The following is a 14956-nucleotide window of genomic DNA, read 5'->3' as shown; positions in this document are numbered from 1 at the left end:
TCTGTCTGTGACAAGTCTTATGTGTATCCCAGGCTGGCCTCAGAATTGGTGTCAATGAGGACAATATTACTTTGGTACCTCATGAGTGCTGGGATTCCCAGTGTGCGGAAGCAGGTCTGGTTTACGTAGTACTAGGGCTCTAACTGGACCCTTGCTCATGCTGGGCTAGCACTGCACAGCTGAGCCACATCCCGACCCTGTATTTTTTTTTATGTATATTACAGTTAATAACATACTTGTGTGTATATGATGTCAAATATTTCCCAAAATCTAACAAATTAATAGGCTGTTTTGTGAGAACTTTAATTTTTTCCTTCCTATTGCATCATGAGCTTGTTTTCAAGTGCTGTTTTAGACTTTCTATCTGGTATTGCAATAATATGTTATTTTTCATGCTACTTTTGTAGTTGTTCATTCTATATGAAAGACTGAAATCACTGACGTATCTGATACTATCCAGTATGTGTGTGTGTGTGTGTGTTTAAGTTTCACCAATTTTGGAGTTCTGGGTGACAACTGCATGCTTAGAATGCAATATACCACTGAATTATGTCCCATTTATCTATCTGTCTGTCTGTCTGTCTATCTATCATAGTCCTCTGGTCCAGGCTTGTCTAGGCACTTTGATAACCTGCTTGCTTCGGCTCTTTAGTGTTGTGATTACAGAGATGAGAAACTGTGCCCATCTATTTGTTTTCCTCTTTAGACAGGACTTCACTATGTTGCCCAGGCTGGTCTGGAGCTATATAGATCAGCTGGTCTAGAACTCAGAGATCACTTGCTTCTGCTCTGGGTGCTGGTGACAAAGCTGGTCCTGTTTTCTCTTTAAAGATTTATTTAGCCGGGTGTGGTGGCACACGCCTGTAATCCCAGCATTTGGGAGGCAGAGGCAGGCGGATTTCTGAGTTCGAGGCCAGCCTGGTCTACAGAGTGAGTTCCAGGATAGCCAGGGCTACACAGAGAAACTCTGTCTTGGAAAACAACAACAAAAACAAAAAACAAAAAACAAAACAAAACAAAAAAACAAAAAAAAATTTATTTTTATTTTATGTACATGAGTATTTTGCCTGCATGTCTTCCTGTGCCTGATGTTCATGCCTGGTGCACAGGGAGGCCAGAAATGGGTGTCATATCCCCTGGAAATGGAGCTATAGACAGTTGTGAGCTGCTGTCCTGGTGCTGTGACTTGCACCTGGTGCACCTGGGTCCTCTGGAAGAGCAGCAGGTACTGAGCCATCCTTTCAGGCTTCTCTTGTTTTTCTGAGGCAGGGTCTCACTCTGTAGGCCATGCTGGCGTGGAAGTGGAGATAATCTCACTTCAGGCTTCTAAGTTCTGGGATTACAGACATACACTTTCTTTTTTTTTTCTTTTTTTTCTTTTTTCTTTTGAGTATTTTCTTCATTTACATTGTCAATGATAAAACCTTTCCCAATCCCCCCTCCCCAAAGCCCCCCTCCCCAAAGATTCCCAACCCCTCCTCCCACCCCCATCCCTTAGTTGGGGCCTCTATTGAGCCTTTACTGGACCAAAGACCACTCCTCCCACCGATGCCCAACAAAACATTCCTCTGCCACATTTTTGGCTGGAACCATGTGTACCCCTTGGATGATGGGATGGTTCAGACCCTGGGAGTCTTGGGGTATCTGGTTGTCTGAAGTCATTGTTCTTTCCATGGGGATGTAAACCCCTTCAGCTCCTCTGGGCCACCCTCCAGATCCTCTGTTGGGGAAAACAAGCCCAGTTCAATAGTTTCTGCCTCTATTTGTGGGGCGCTGGCAGGGCCCCTCTGGAGACAGCCATGGCATGCTCCTGTTGGTACACGCTTCTTGTTGCAGTGTCGGAGTTTGGTGACTGTTTATAGGATGTATCCCCAGGTAGGGCAGCCTCTGGGTGGCCTTTACTTCAGTCTCTGCTCCACACATTGCCTCCCTCATTGCTCCTGTGAGTATTATGTTCCTTTTCTCAGAGGAACCATAGCACCTCACTTAAGTCCTCTTCTTGAGCTTCCTGTGCTGGGTGAATTGTAACTTGTTTATTTTGAGATTTTGGGCTAACATCTGCTTATTAGTGACAGCATATCATGTGCATTCTTTTGTGACTGGGTTACTTCACTCAGGATGACACTTTCTAGTTCCATCCACTTGCCTAAGAATTTCATGGATTCGTTGTTTTTAATAGCTGAATAGTACTTCATTGTGTATATATACCAGTTTCTGTATCCATTCCTCTGTTGAGGGACATCTGGGTTCTTTCCAGCTTCTGGCTATTATAAATAAGGCAGCTATGAACATAGTGGAGCAGACATACACTTTCATACCTGCTTTTAAAATTTGTTATAAGCTCAGACCTTTGCCTCCTGAGTTCTGGGATTAAATGCTGTGCAACCACGCCACACCTGATAGATTACTGTTTTGAGAGCACGCCCCAGTATGTGGTTCATGATGACCTGCAAGTCAAGCACATCTTGCCTTATGCGCCTGTGTGAGGTTACTATCACCACCACAACCAGCTTAAAGCATATACTGAGACATGCATAGAAAAATCACATTAGTAGGCCTGAGGAGAGTCAATAAGATAATACAACCAAGCTGGTCATGGACTTCCAGGTGAGCCTGGGCCACACAGCAAGACTTTCTTCCAAACAGAATCCAGAAGTGTAAGTGCTTTCCCCTTAAGTTTGTTTTCCAGTACTGAAGGCTCTGTGACCTGCCAGGCAGTGGTGGCACATGTCTTTAGTTCCCAGTACTTGGGAGGCAGAGGCAGGTGGATTTCTGAGTTCAAGGCTAGCCTGGTCTACAGAGTGAGTTCTGGGACAGCCAGGGCTACACAGAGAAACCCTGTCGCAGGAAAAAAAAGAAAAAAGACTCCGTGACCCTCAAATAATGTGAGTAAAATTCCCTACCTCAACATCTAAATTGAACATAATGAGACTGCTAGTTCATTTTGTAGTTTTGGTAGTGGTTTCTGTTAGCTGGGACTGATACCTTTTTTTGGATTTTTTTTTTTTTTTTTTTTTTTTTTGAGACAGGGTTTCTCTGTATAGCCCTGGCTGTCCTGGAACTCACTCTATAGACCAGGCTAGCCTCTAACTCAGAAATCCGCCTGCCTCTGCCTCCCAGAGTGCTAGGATTACAGGTGTGCGTGCCACCACCGCTGACTTATCTATAACATAAAACTCAAAATTGGCCATAGTATCTAACCTCCATGTTATACTATCTTCATTTTTAATTAATTTAGAATTATTTCTCATCTAGATGCTATTTCCTGTTACTGTAGTTTTTATGTGATTTATTTATTAATTATATGGAAGTACCCTGTAGCTGTCTTCTGACGCACCAGAAGAGGGTGCGTCAGATCTCATTGTGGATGGTTGTGAACCACCATGTGGTTGCTGGGATTTGAACTCAGGACCTTCAGAAGAGCAGTCAGTGCACTTAAATGGCTGCTCTTAACCGCTGAGCCATCTCTCCAGCCCGATTTTTTTGTTTGTTTTGGTTTTTGGTTTTTTTTCGAGACAGGGTTTCTCTGTGTAGCTCTGGCTGTCCTGGAACTCACTCTGTAGACCAGGCCAGCCTTGAACTCAGAAATTCACCTGCCTCTGCCTCCCAAGTGCTGGGATTAAAGGCATGAGCCACCACTGCCTGGCTCCCCATTTTTTTAAAAAAAGATTTTATTTATTACTATAAATAAGTACACTGTAGCTGTCTTCAGACACCCCAGAAGAGGGCGTCAGATCTCATTACGGATGGTTGTGAGCCACCATGTGGTTGCTGGCATTTGAACTCAGGACCTTTAGAAGAGCAGTCGGTGCTCTTAACCGCTGAGCCATCTTTCCAGCCCCTTATGTGTTTTAATTAATAATATTTAAGATATTTAAGAACAGGCATAATGCATATTATCCAGAAGTAGTCGGCATTCAGTTTCTTTATTCATTTCTATACATATTCATATAGAATTTCTTTTTAGAAAAACAAAACAGGTGAGTAATCATACTGTAGTATTTAGTTTTGTCATTTTATATTATTTCACGGCATACATTGTACATTGAACATTCTTTTTAACATTTGTAACTACCTTATGGACATACCATGATTTTGTTTAGTTTCTCATTGATAATCTGTGTCATTATAAAAGTGATGACATTTGGGGGGATGTGTATTGTGGAAAAGGGCAGAGCAAAGTCAGTCCCTAAGTGCTGCCCCAGTTTTTGTGAGACATGGTCTTCGGCTATAGCCCTGATTGGCTTAGTTCGAATTCTCAATTTTCTGTCTCAAGCTCTCAAGTGCTTGCAGACTCCCTCCTCACCCTGGCACTGACAATTGACCTTAACTTGGCCCCATAGCAATTTAACCTAATATTACTAATTTTTATTAAAAACCCCTGATTGCAGTTTTCTTAAATTTTTTTTTTTTTTTTTTTTTTTTTTTTTTTTTTTTTTTTGAGACAGGGTTTCTCTGTATAGCCCTGGCTGTCCTGGAACTCACTTTGTAGACCAGGCTGGCCTCGAACTCAGAAATCTGCCTGCTTCTGCCTCCCAGAGTGCTGGGATTACAGGCGTGCGCCACCACTGCCCTGCTGAATTTTTTACTATTATGAATTAGACTGATAACTAGTTCCTTAAACATTTTGGGTTGTTAGGCAAATATACCATAATCTATTGGCTAGTGTTATCTGTTATACTAAAGGGCTAAGGTTTCTCCATATTGTTGAGAATCCCAAATGCCATACTATTTCCACAAATTTTTGATTGTTTTTTGAGTCTGGCTACTTAGCCCTGGTTGGCTTTGAACTCACTAAGTAGACCAGGCTATTCTGGGGACAGTGTCTGCCTAGTCATTAAAGGTTATGATTAAAAGGTAAAGACATGCACCACGATACCTGGCTCCCACAAATTTTTTGAGATAAAAATTACACAATGAAATTAACAATTTTAAAGTGTAAACAAAATGTGGTGGCATTCCTTTGTAACGTCCTCGCACTGAGAAGGTTAAGGAGGAAGATCAAGGCTGGCATATGCATCATAGCAAGTTCCAGGTCATTGCAGGCGACATGCGAACAGCAAAAAGGTACAACTGAGGACCTGCTAGGAAGGTTATTCCGCAACTATCAGCCTGCATCGTTCGAAGACCATGAATTATTTGAATGAAAACTTTTTCTCTTTTGCTTTTTAGTTTTTCAAGACACGGTATAGCCAGGCTGGCCTCGAACTCAGAGATCCACCTGCCTCTGTCCCTCAAGTGCTGGGCCTAAAGGTGCTTATCCGTGCCCAGCTTGTGAAAGCATATTCTATCTCTACTTAATTTACTTAAATTATACATGTGTGTAGATTATTTTGGGTTATATTCATATGTGTGCACGTGAGTGTGGGTGTTTTAGGTGGGCAGAACATCTCTGATCCCCTGGAGTTGGAGTATAGGCCAGATTCCAAAGGCAGGGTTAGAGAGTGGTCCTCCCCAGGAGGAGAAGGGGTTCTTAACCTCTGGGCCATCCATCCTACCTCCATAAATCTTGTTTATAGTTCAAAAAAATTGTTGCTAATAACTAAGCGGTTCTTTTTAGATCATCAATTCTCTGGATTGGAGTTATTAAGTAATTTTGTAATAAGCTTAAGAGAAGAATTAAGATTTACGTATTTGACCAATGTCTATTATCTCAAACCCTCCGTTTCTGCAAACTCCCTGGTCTCTTCAGGCAGGGAATTAGAGGCGATTGCCTAGGAAAGCAGAATACAGATGTACTCTTTTTATGTTAGTTCCCATAGCAGAAACAACTCAAGCAGCAAGAAAGGCCTTGGTTGGTGGGATGTGGGTCCAATTTTCTCACCAAAATGAGAAGACCTCTCCCCTGCAATCCTTCCAGGAAGCTTGGAAACTAGACTATATATCCAGTTCACTGTGAGCTACAGAAACCGCCGGTCCATTACAATTGGACCTTTTGAACTGCGTTTACTATGTAGGAGGAATAGGTATTAAAAATAAAATTAAATTAAAAAAAAAGCTTAAAGTCTGCGTTTCCTCCCAGAGGCGGAAAGCAAACACTCTAATCGTGGCTCCAGGGTTTCCTTAGGTGAGCCACAAACAACAGGCAACGCAAATAAGACTCCCGGTCCCTTCCTAACACTCGGGAGCGTGGCTTCCAATTAAGGACCACAGCCACACAAGGAGCCTACACCTCTGGCGGTAAAATGTGCGAGGCGAGGGGCACCGCGCCGACGCCGGACACGCCTTCCCGCTGCACCGCCTCTCCAAGTCTCGTGTGCACCGCGCACCGCGGGAACCGGGCGCCCGCCTCTCCTCCCACCCCGCCCCTCCCGCAACGCCGAGTGCGCGTGCGCACCGCGCCCGCCCCGCTGCCGCGCCTCTAGCTGCCCTGGTTACCGTTGGTGTTTGCGAATTCTCTGCTGCGCCTGTTCCGCCCCGGACTAACCCCGCAGCGGTTTTCACACGCGCGCGCCGGCGTCACGTGGGCCGGGGCTCCCACGCGGACGCTGGCCGGCTGCTGAGGCGGGAGGAAGGCGCTGCGGCTACCGCTAGCCCTTCCCTCTCCGCCCCAGGGCTGGCGCGCGGATAAAAATGGCGAAATGGGGGGTAGCCCGTGGGGAACCAGACGGGATGGGGCGCGGAGGTGGCACTGTTGTGGGAGCCTGCTGAGGTGAGCGCAGCTGACCTGGCGACCTCGGGCCGGCGCCTGAAAGCGCAGACACGGATTCCGAGGGTCGCCGAGGGCCCCGCCGAGAGCCGGAGGCAATGGATGAGCAGAGTGTGGAGGTGAGGGGCATTACTGAGGGTGGCGGCTGGGCTCCTTTTCTATCCAGGGCTCCACGCTCTCGCCCTCCCTGTGGGAGGCAGCCTCTGCGAGTCGCGGAGAGGGAGGCTGGCCCGGCGGGGCGGTAATGCTGCCCTCAGGGTGCCCGGTGCTGAAGCTGATCCGCAGTCAGGTGCTGCGGGGTTTCAGCGATGCCTTGGCACCTGCTCTCGTCGCTGTTTGCAGGCTGAGCCTTTCCAGAGCAGAATTGCAAATTCATCGGAAGGACTTGCCCTGCTTTCTCGCCACGACTTGCTCTTCCTGATTAAACATTTTTCAGCCTCAGCGGTTCATTTTGTAGGACACACACACCTCTCTCACACTCTTCTGACTTAAAGACTAGTTTCCAGCATTGATTCTTGTAAAAGATGACTTCATGGTTGGGGTATTTCCATAAAGGCTAGAAGCATCAAAACGATTGTTTTTGGGGTGGGGTGGAGTACCATTATGCGATGTGGTAATAATTAAAACCGTTCAGACACTGAACTACTACATGATTTTGCTTTTTAAAAGTAAGGAATAACTTACTGAGCACTGCTCTTGAGATTAACCCAGTTCGCCCCAATGGCTTTATTGTCTTCCCAGAGCCAGTTAAGAGTCCGCATCTCTCAGGTCCTGACCTTGCAGTCATGATTAGAATCATGAGTAATTTTCTACGTAATTGCTCTTGTGAAAGTTGTATGAAGGTTTTGTAAACTTTTCTTGTTTTTAGGAGGGTTTAATTTTTCTGGAATGGAGTAAAAACAAACGTCAGAAAACTTCCCTGTTTACATTTTTTTTAAGTTGTTCACTTGCTGTCAGAAAGGACACTTTTATAGTGGACGCCGACTCTAAGGCTCACATAATTAGTTGATTACATCAGGACAGAAATTCGGATTCTGAAGTAGTTTGCTTCTAATCTAAATATCTTTACAAATATTTATTTATTTAGCGTGTGCATGGGTGTGCATTGATGTGCCCATGTGGAGGTCAGGACGAGTTGGGGAGTTGCATCTCCTTCTACCATGTGGGATTTCTGGGATGGAAGTCAGGTCTTTGGGTTCGGTGGCAGGAGCCTTTGGCATGCGGAGCCACCTTGCCAGTTCCAGTATATCTTTTTAAAAATTTCTTTTTGTCTGGAGTTGGTGATGCATACTTTAATCCCAGCCCTTGGGAAGCAGAAGCAGGCAGATCTCTGATTTCTAGGCCAAGATGGTGAGCATAGGTGTTTCAGGCCAGCCCAAGCTACATAGTGAAACTCTCTTAAAAAAAAATCCCTCTCTCAATTCCAAAAGCAGTTCATCTCCATTGTGGAAATTGCAGAAGTAAAAAGTTGTCATTGTGTATTTAGTCATGCAGTCTTCTTTTCTTACTGATACACATATGGTTTTCTGAATTATAAAGTATTTCTGTGTGCTATGTGTGTAATTAACATAATTTAGTATTTCTAAGGGCTGTAGTCACATTCTTACTTTTATTACAAATACCCCCTCAGCCGGGCAGTGGTGACACAAGCCTTTAATCCCAGCACTTGGGAGGCAGAGACAGGCGGATTTCTGAGTTTGAGGCCAGCCTAGTCTACAGAGTGAGTTCCAGGACAGCCAGGACTACACAGAGAAACCCTGTCATCAAACCCAACCCAAACCAAACCCAACCCAACCCCAACCCCAACAACCCCTAACCCCAACCCCCCAACCAAACCAAACCAAAAAAAAAAAAAACCCAAAAAACCAAAACAAGTACTCCCTAAGTAAGAATATTTCTACATAAAGTTTGTTTTTTGTTTTTTGGATGTGTCTCAGGGTGTGTGTGAGAAACACATACCAAGGTCAGAGGAGACTCCTTGGTGATTATATTCCCCTGTTGTTTGAGACAGGGTCTCACTGGCTTGGAACTTCATCGGTTAGCCAGGTTAGTTGGCAGTGAGCTTCCAGGGACCGACTGTGTGTGTCCCTCCTCTTGTCATACCTGGGATGGCACGTATCACCATCCTGGATTATACCTGAATTCTGGGGTTCTCAGATTCTTAAGCTTTCCAGGCAAGCACGTCACTTTCTTAGTTCATACGTTTTTCTTGGAATCATGATCAAGCTTATTAAAAGACAAGCATGTTTCCCAGATGTTCTGACTAATCTAGTTTTGATAGGGAGTATAGTTAAAACTAAGGAAGTATTAGCCCCAAGTAAATGTAATGTTAAGTGAATTATTTTCTTCCCCCCTTTCCGTTTTTTCTTTGTCTTTTTCTTGAGACAGGGTCTTACTGAGTAGCCCTGGCTTGCCTGGGACTCTTTATGTAGTCTTAGACTGTTGGAGATTGTCTGCCATTGCCTCCTCAATGTTGGGATGAAAGTTGTGCATCATCATGCCTGGCCTTGTGTGAAGTCTTTTTATATCATGTTCCTCGGTGTAATCTGGGAACCTTATGTCTTTTGTTTTCAGAGCATTGCTGAGGTTTTCCGATGTTTCATTTGTATGGAGAAATTGCGGGATGCTCGACTGTGTCCTCACTGCTCCAAGCTTTGCTGTTTCAGCTGTATCAGGGTAAGTTGTTTGTCTTTTTATGTCTACTCAGTTTTTGTTATTATTAACCATCTTTTTTTTTTTTTTTTTGAGACAGGTCTTACAGTGTAGCTCTGGTTGGCTTAGAACTCAGTATGCAGACCAGGCTGACCTCAGACTTATAGAGATCCACCTGCCTCTGCCTCCTGAATGCTGAGACTAAAGCGGGCTCCACCATACCTTGTGTATTTGGTTTATATATGCTGCACTGTAAGTATTAACCATGCTCCCCCTTTGATGTATTTTGTGACCCTTTAAAATATTTCTTTAATAAAGGTTTGTCAATAGAGTACCATTTTTCAAATGTGTATTAAGTGTATGTTTGTATGTGTGTGTGTATAATGTGTGTTTTGCATGCATATATGTCTGTATAACGTGTATGGATTGTGGCTCTTAGAATCTTGAAGAAAGTATCAGATCTCCAGGCAGTGGAATTACAGATGGTTGTGTGTTGGGGGTTGAACCTAGGTCCTCTGGAAGGGCAGACAGTATTCTCAGCCAGTGAACCAATCTTCCACTCCAGTAGAACCAAATTTATTTGGGGATAGTGAGGAGGTGTTTTAAGGCAGGCTTTTTCTGTGTAGCCCTGGCTGTCCTAGAACTTACTCTCTAGACTAAGATGGCCTTGAGCTCACAGAGATATATCTGCCTGCTTCTGCATCTCAAGTGCTGGGTTAACTCAAACTCATTTTACCTTTTACAAATCTACATTGTGTTTGAAATTTAGAGATACTTAAATAAATGATAGACAATCCTCTTTGAAGGTGTTAAATCTGATTAAGAAAATCAATTTCAGTGATTATGTTGAAATTTGTATAGTATAATTTACCATTTTATGTGTAAACAAAAAAAAGTGGCTGATAATGACTTCAAAGGATATGAATAAAATTCATGATAATGACAAAGTGTAGAGATGAATATAATTGATTGGCTCTATGAGTTGAAGGAAGGGGAACATTCTTCAATAAAAATTTTGGAAAGCCTAAGGTATAAAACAGAATATTTTGGTTGTATGCCCACATCCAGTAGCACATATGCTAATGCATGGTTGAAACTGCCCTGCTCACATAATTTCCATAACTAAGAAAATTAAAACTCTCTAATGTACTCGTCACCTCAGATTTTCTATTTTTTGCCAGGTGGTGGTGGTGTATACCTTTAGCCCCAGAACTCAGGAAGCAGAGGCAGGCAGATCTCTGAGACTGAGGCCAGCCTGGTCTACAGAGTGAGTTCCAGTTCAGCCAGGGCTCCACAGAGAAACTCTGTCTATGAAAAAAGTTTTTTTCCCCATTTCCTTATTTTTTCCATAAAAAGACAGAGCGAGACTTAGGAGGTAAAGGTGCTGGATCTGAGTCCAGTCCTAGAGTGGAGGGGAGCCAGCTAGTTCAGGTGGTCCTGACTCTCACAAGCACACGAGCAAAGAGAAAAATGTCCCTTTGTCAAGAGTAATTTCTAACCAAGTGGTGGTGGCACATGCCTTTAGTCCCAGCACTTGGGAGGCAGAGGCAGGTGATCTCTGAGTTTAAGGCCAGCCTGGTGTACAGAGTGAGTTCCTGGATAGCCAGAGCCACACAGAGAAACCCTGTCTTAGAAGTATAGAAAAAGAAAAACAAGTAATCTTTGTTATACTTAAATGATTTTCTTCTAGTCACAGGATTAGCAAATATTGGAGCTGGTGTTGAATACAGTCAATTTGTTTTAAAGCCTATATTTGTTGCTACTATGATATACAGATCTAGGATACATATAAAACTTGTTTTCACACTGATAAAAGGAGACCTTAATTTTTCTTAGCTTTGTTTCCTTAGCCACAGGATTTAGATAAAACAATGTGCCTCTCAGGTAGTTGGGAAAAGAATGAAATGAGCTAGAAGATGATTAAGAAATTAGAAAATATTATCTATCTTGTGAAGTTTTACTCTAGTAATTTATCATTTAGTGTATATGGTATCTTTCAATTGTGAAACTGCAGTTACAGAGATTATGTGGTCTCCATTGATGTAGTAAGTATTTGTTGGAGATTGTATAGACTGGGTTTCTTTGATGAAGGGCTTGAGAATGCTTGAAAGTTTTGAAAGTGCTCCTGACCTCTGATTATAGTGTTGTACCTAACATTGTTTTTTCTTTGTTACCCTTTCCTTCCCTTTTAAATGTGTTTACTTACTCTGAGGAATTAGATTTACTTTTGCAGCTCTAGCTATCACCTATTTATGGGTCCTGGACCTCTTCTCTGTTGGTTTTTAGATCCAGGGCCTTGTACATGGTAGATGGCAAGTTCTTTACCACCGAGCGAGCCATGTTCTCTTTTTAGCACAGCATTGGCTTTTAGATGACTTACTTCATTGTCCTTCCAGAATCTTGAACTTTGGTCAAGATAAATTAACTATTCCTGTTATTTTCTCAAACTGAAGCTTTAGTTTTACCATTCAACTGGTAATCTTGACCACCAGTGATGTTTGTGTCTTGTCAGTTACTCTGTGTCCTTTATATCCCGTCTACTGCTTTCCATTGCTGTTCATGAGGAAGAACTAGATTCCTTCATCCATAGGCGATTCGTTTCCTCTTTCTTTGCCTTAAGTCTTTGTTTACCTTAGTCTACTTTCTGTCCTCTTACCATATCACTGTGCTCTTAAGTGTCATTTTCTTTTTCAGAGGCCTTGTAAGGTTGAAGGGTAAAGTTGAGGTATTAGCATCATGTTCAGGTTATCTTGGATGTGATCCTAGCCTTTCTTTCCAGGGCTGTGGTGTTCTCACTTCTCAAACCTGGGCTGGCCTTAAATGCAATGCCTTCTTGCCTTTACCTCACTTCCAAGTTCTAGGATACAGGCAGGTGGTGTTACACATGGATTATCGTGGCTCTTTTAAAAAAAAAGTAATTTGTGTGTTTGTGCTTGCTTGAAGGTATGTGGAGGTCAGAAGTGAACTTTCGGAAGTTGGTTCTCACCTTTCTCCTTGTTGGGCCTGAGTATTTTTTATTTTTGCTGCTGTAATCCAGGCCTCTCCTATTACCACAGAGATGCTGGAATTACATAGTTAAACTAGTGCATACAGCTTTTTTAGTGGATTTCAAAGATTGAAACTCAGTTACCAAGCTTGTGTGACTAATGATATCCCCTGGCACCACCTTGATTTATTGAATATAATATTCTTTTTTTTTTTTTTTTTGGTTTTTTTTCGAGACAGGGTTTCTCTGTATAGCCCTGGCTGACCTGGAACTCACTCTGTAGACCAGGCTGGCCTCGAACTCAGAGATCCGCCTGCCTCTGCCTCCCAAGTGCTGGGATTAAAGGCGTGGCGCCACCACTGCCCGGCTTTATAATATTCATTTTTAACTTAGTTGCTTGCCTTTTTGATATAGTACATTGACTTCCTGTGTGTATATGAATGGTATTTATAAGTGCTGTGAGGAAAAATAAAGATAAATAGGGTTACAAAGTCATTTTGTTAGCTGTTTTAAACATGGTGGTCTAGGAAGTTGTAAGGATATAGCATAATTCATATTTCAAAAGAGATCTGAATGAAATGTGGGAAGAAATTATGCAGATATCTGGGATAAGAAAATCCCAGACAAGGGATTTTCCCAGAAAGGACAAAGCGGAAGTTAGAAATATCCTAGATATTGAGAAAGAGTGAAGAAGATACTGTGGGTAGAACAAAGGAAGTAGTGAGCTGGGTAAGGTGTGAGTTTAGAGAGGAAATATAGGACATTGGTAAGGAATTTGGGTTTTAAATGTTATGGTAGCCATAGTCACTGAAGGCTTTTGAGTGGTATATGAAGTATTTTGTATTGTAAAGAGATTAGTGGTTACTTTGTGGAAAGTGAACTGTAGGCAGGTGGATAGGGAGTGAGGAGGAATGGTGCTGTAGATCAGACTATCCTCAGTTCAGGCAGGCAGTGTGGAACAAAGGAACGTGATAAATGAATGGATGTTTTACATTCTGAAATAGTTTAAAAAGAAAAAACCTTGAAAGGAGCAGGGTTAGGCAGTTAAATCCTTGCACACAAAAGGCTGAGGTAGGAACAGGTAGTGTTTGAGGTTAGTCGGAGCTACATAATGAGTTTAAGACTAGCCTGGGGTATAGAGCAAAATCCTGGCTCAGAAAAAGAGAAAGGAACTATATGGAGTTCATGAAAAGTTTTTGGAAGAAAGTGTCATATAAACTAAAATGTAAATATTGAATGAGATTTTTCTAGATGACGAAAGGTGTTGATGAATATGCTGAGTAGAGAAGGAAATATTTAAAAGATTAATTTTGTAGGATCATAGGCTGTGACTGAAGAAGTATAGCTGGAAGGGAGATATGGAAAGCTCTGTCTTTAGTAGAAGAGTGGTCTGCTCAGAGGAAGAAACTTGATCCCAGCCTCATAGCACAGACTGCTGTGAGGACAGAGTGGTTCCCACAGGGCCAGGCCTGGACACAGAGCCCGCTGTGCTCATCTCAGTGCAGTTTCCTCGCTCTGCCCCGCCTGCCTTCCAGGTGCATTTCCCAGCACCAGCTGTTTGGTATCTGGACCACAGAAATCTTGTTGAGAGTACTGATTCCTTTCCATTTGCACCTTCCTCCTTTCTACCTTTGCGTTCTTTGCATAGTAACTAGTCCTTTATCCTTTTCTTTGCTAGGGTGTCATATAACAGCCTGGCTTCTGACTCACTATACAGCCAAGCTGACTCTGAACTTCTGATTTTCCTTGTTTCTGTATCCTAAGTGCTAGGGTGGCAGGTGTGTGCCTTCACCACCAAGTCCAGTGTCAAGCAGCGTAGGAGACCAAGCACAGGTCTATTGCAGTAAATATTTTTCTGGGAGGATACTATGCCCTTTTACTTAATACCTGTGAGGGTACTTTCTTGTTAGTCCATTCCTCTGTAAATGACACAGAAACACTATCACTTATTTAAAAAGCTGTTGTAATTTATTAAAAAACTTGTAAAGAATGAAAAAAATTGTTGAGCTGGGCAGGCTCTGAGCTGTACTAATTCCTCCACCTTTTAAAACGCATACAATGCCAGTCAGTTGCCAATCTGTCTCCTGGGCTGCTTTCTCTCCGTCTGTAAATTTAGTACTACCTTAAACTCAGTAGTTTGTAATTATTTACAAAAAAACAACTAGTCACACTATTTTTGAGGATACAAACATTCTTTCTTTCTTTCTTTTTTTTTTTTGGATTTGGTTTTTTCGAGACAGGGTTTCTCTGTATAGCCCTGGCTGTCCTGGAACTCACTCTGTAGACCAGGCTGGCCTGGAACTCAGAAATCCACCTGCCTCTGCCTCCCAAGTGCTGGGATTACAGGCTTGCGCCACCACCGCCCGGCCACAAACATTATTTCTAATTAACAAGACTGCATCTTGTGAGAGCCAGCTACCCTAGAATATTTCCTTTCTTTTTTTTGTTTTGTTTTGTTTTGGTTTTTTTTGGAGACAGGGTTTCTCTGTGTAGCCCGGGCTGTCCTGTAACTCACTCTGTAGACCAGGCTGGCCTGGAACTCAGAAATCTGCCTGCCTCTGCCTCCCAAGTGCTGGGACTAAAGGCATGTGCCACCACCACCTCATTTCTTTTCCAATGGGAGAGTTGCCTCTCAATTATTTTGGGAAAAGTTCTGTCCCTTTGAAAGT

The 14956-nt window shown here is 42.9% G+C and overlaps 1 protein-coding gene across 5 annotated transcripts in view; it reads left to right on the top strand.

Annotated features, from left to right (window-relative positions):
* The first annotated feature begins 6378 nt into the window (after nucleotides 1-6378).
* Trim37 (tripartite motif containing 37) overlaps nucleotides 6379-14956 on the top strand; it is a 121110-nt gene continuing 112532 nt past the window's right edge. For 4 of the 5 annotated variants that reach the window (XM_052197659.1, XM_052197660.1, XM_052197658.1 and 1 more), the window contains exons 1-2: nucleotides 6379-6768; nucleotides 9224-9325. In XM_052197659.1, the coding sequence (XP_052053619.1) occupies nucleotides 6748-6768; nucleotides 9224-9325 (123 nt within the window). In that variant the 5' untranslated portion in view covers nucleotides 6379-6747. The remainder of the gene's footprint in view (nucleotides 6769-9223; nucleotides 9326-14956) is intronic. The other variant, XM_052197662.1, reaches the window with a different exon arrangement.

This window comes from Apodemus sylvaticus, chromosome 10 (genome assembly GCF_947179515.1).
Source record: "Apodemus sylvaticus chromosome 10, mApoSyl1.1, whole genome shotgun sequence".
Lineage (NCBI taxonomy): Eukaryota > Metazoa > Chordata > Mammalia > Rodentia > Muridae > Apodemus > Apodemus sylvaticus.
Note: the sequence above shows the minus strand (reverse complement) of the source record. Positions and strands in the feature narration are given on the sequence as shown.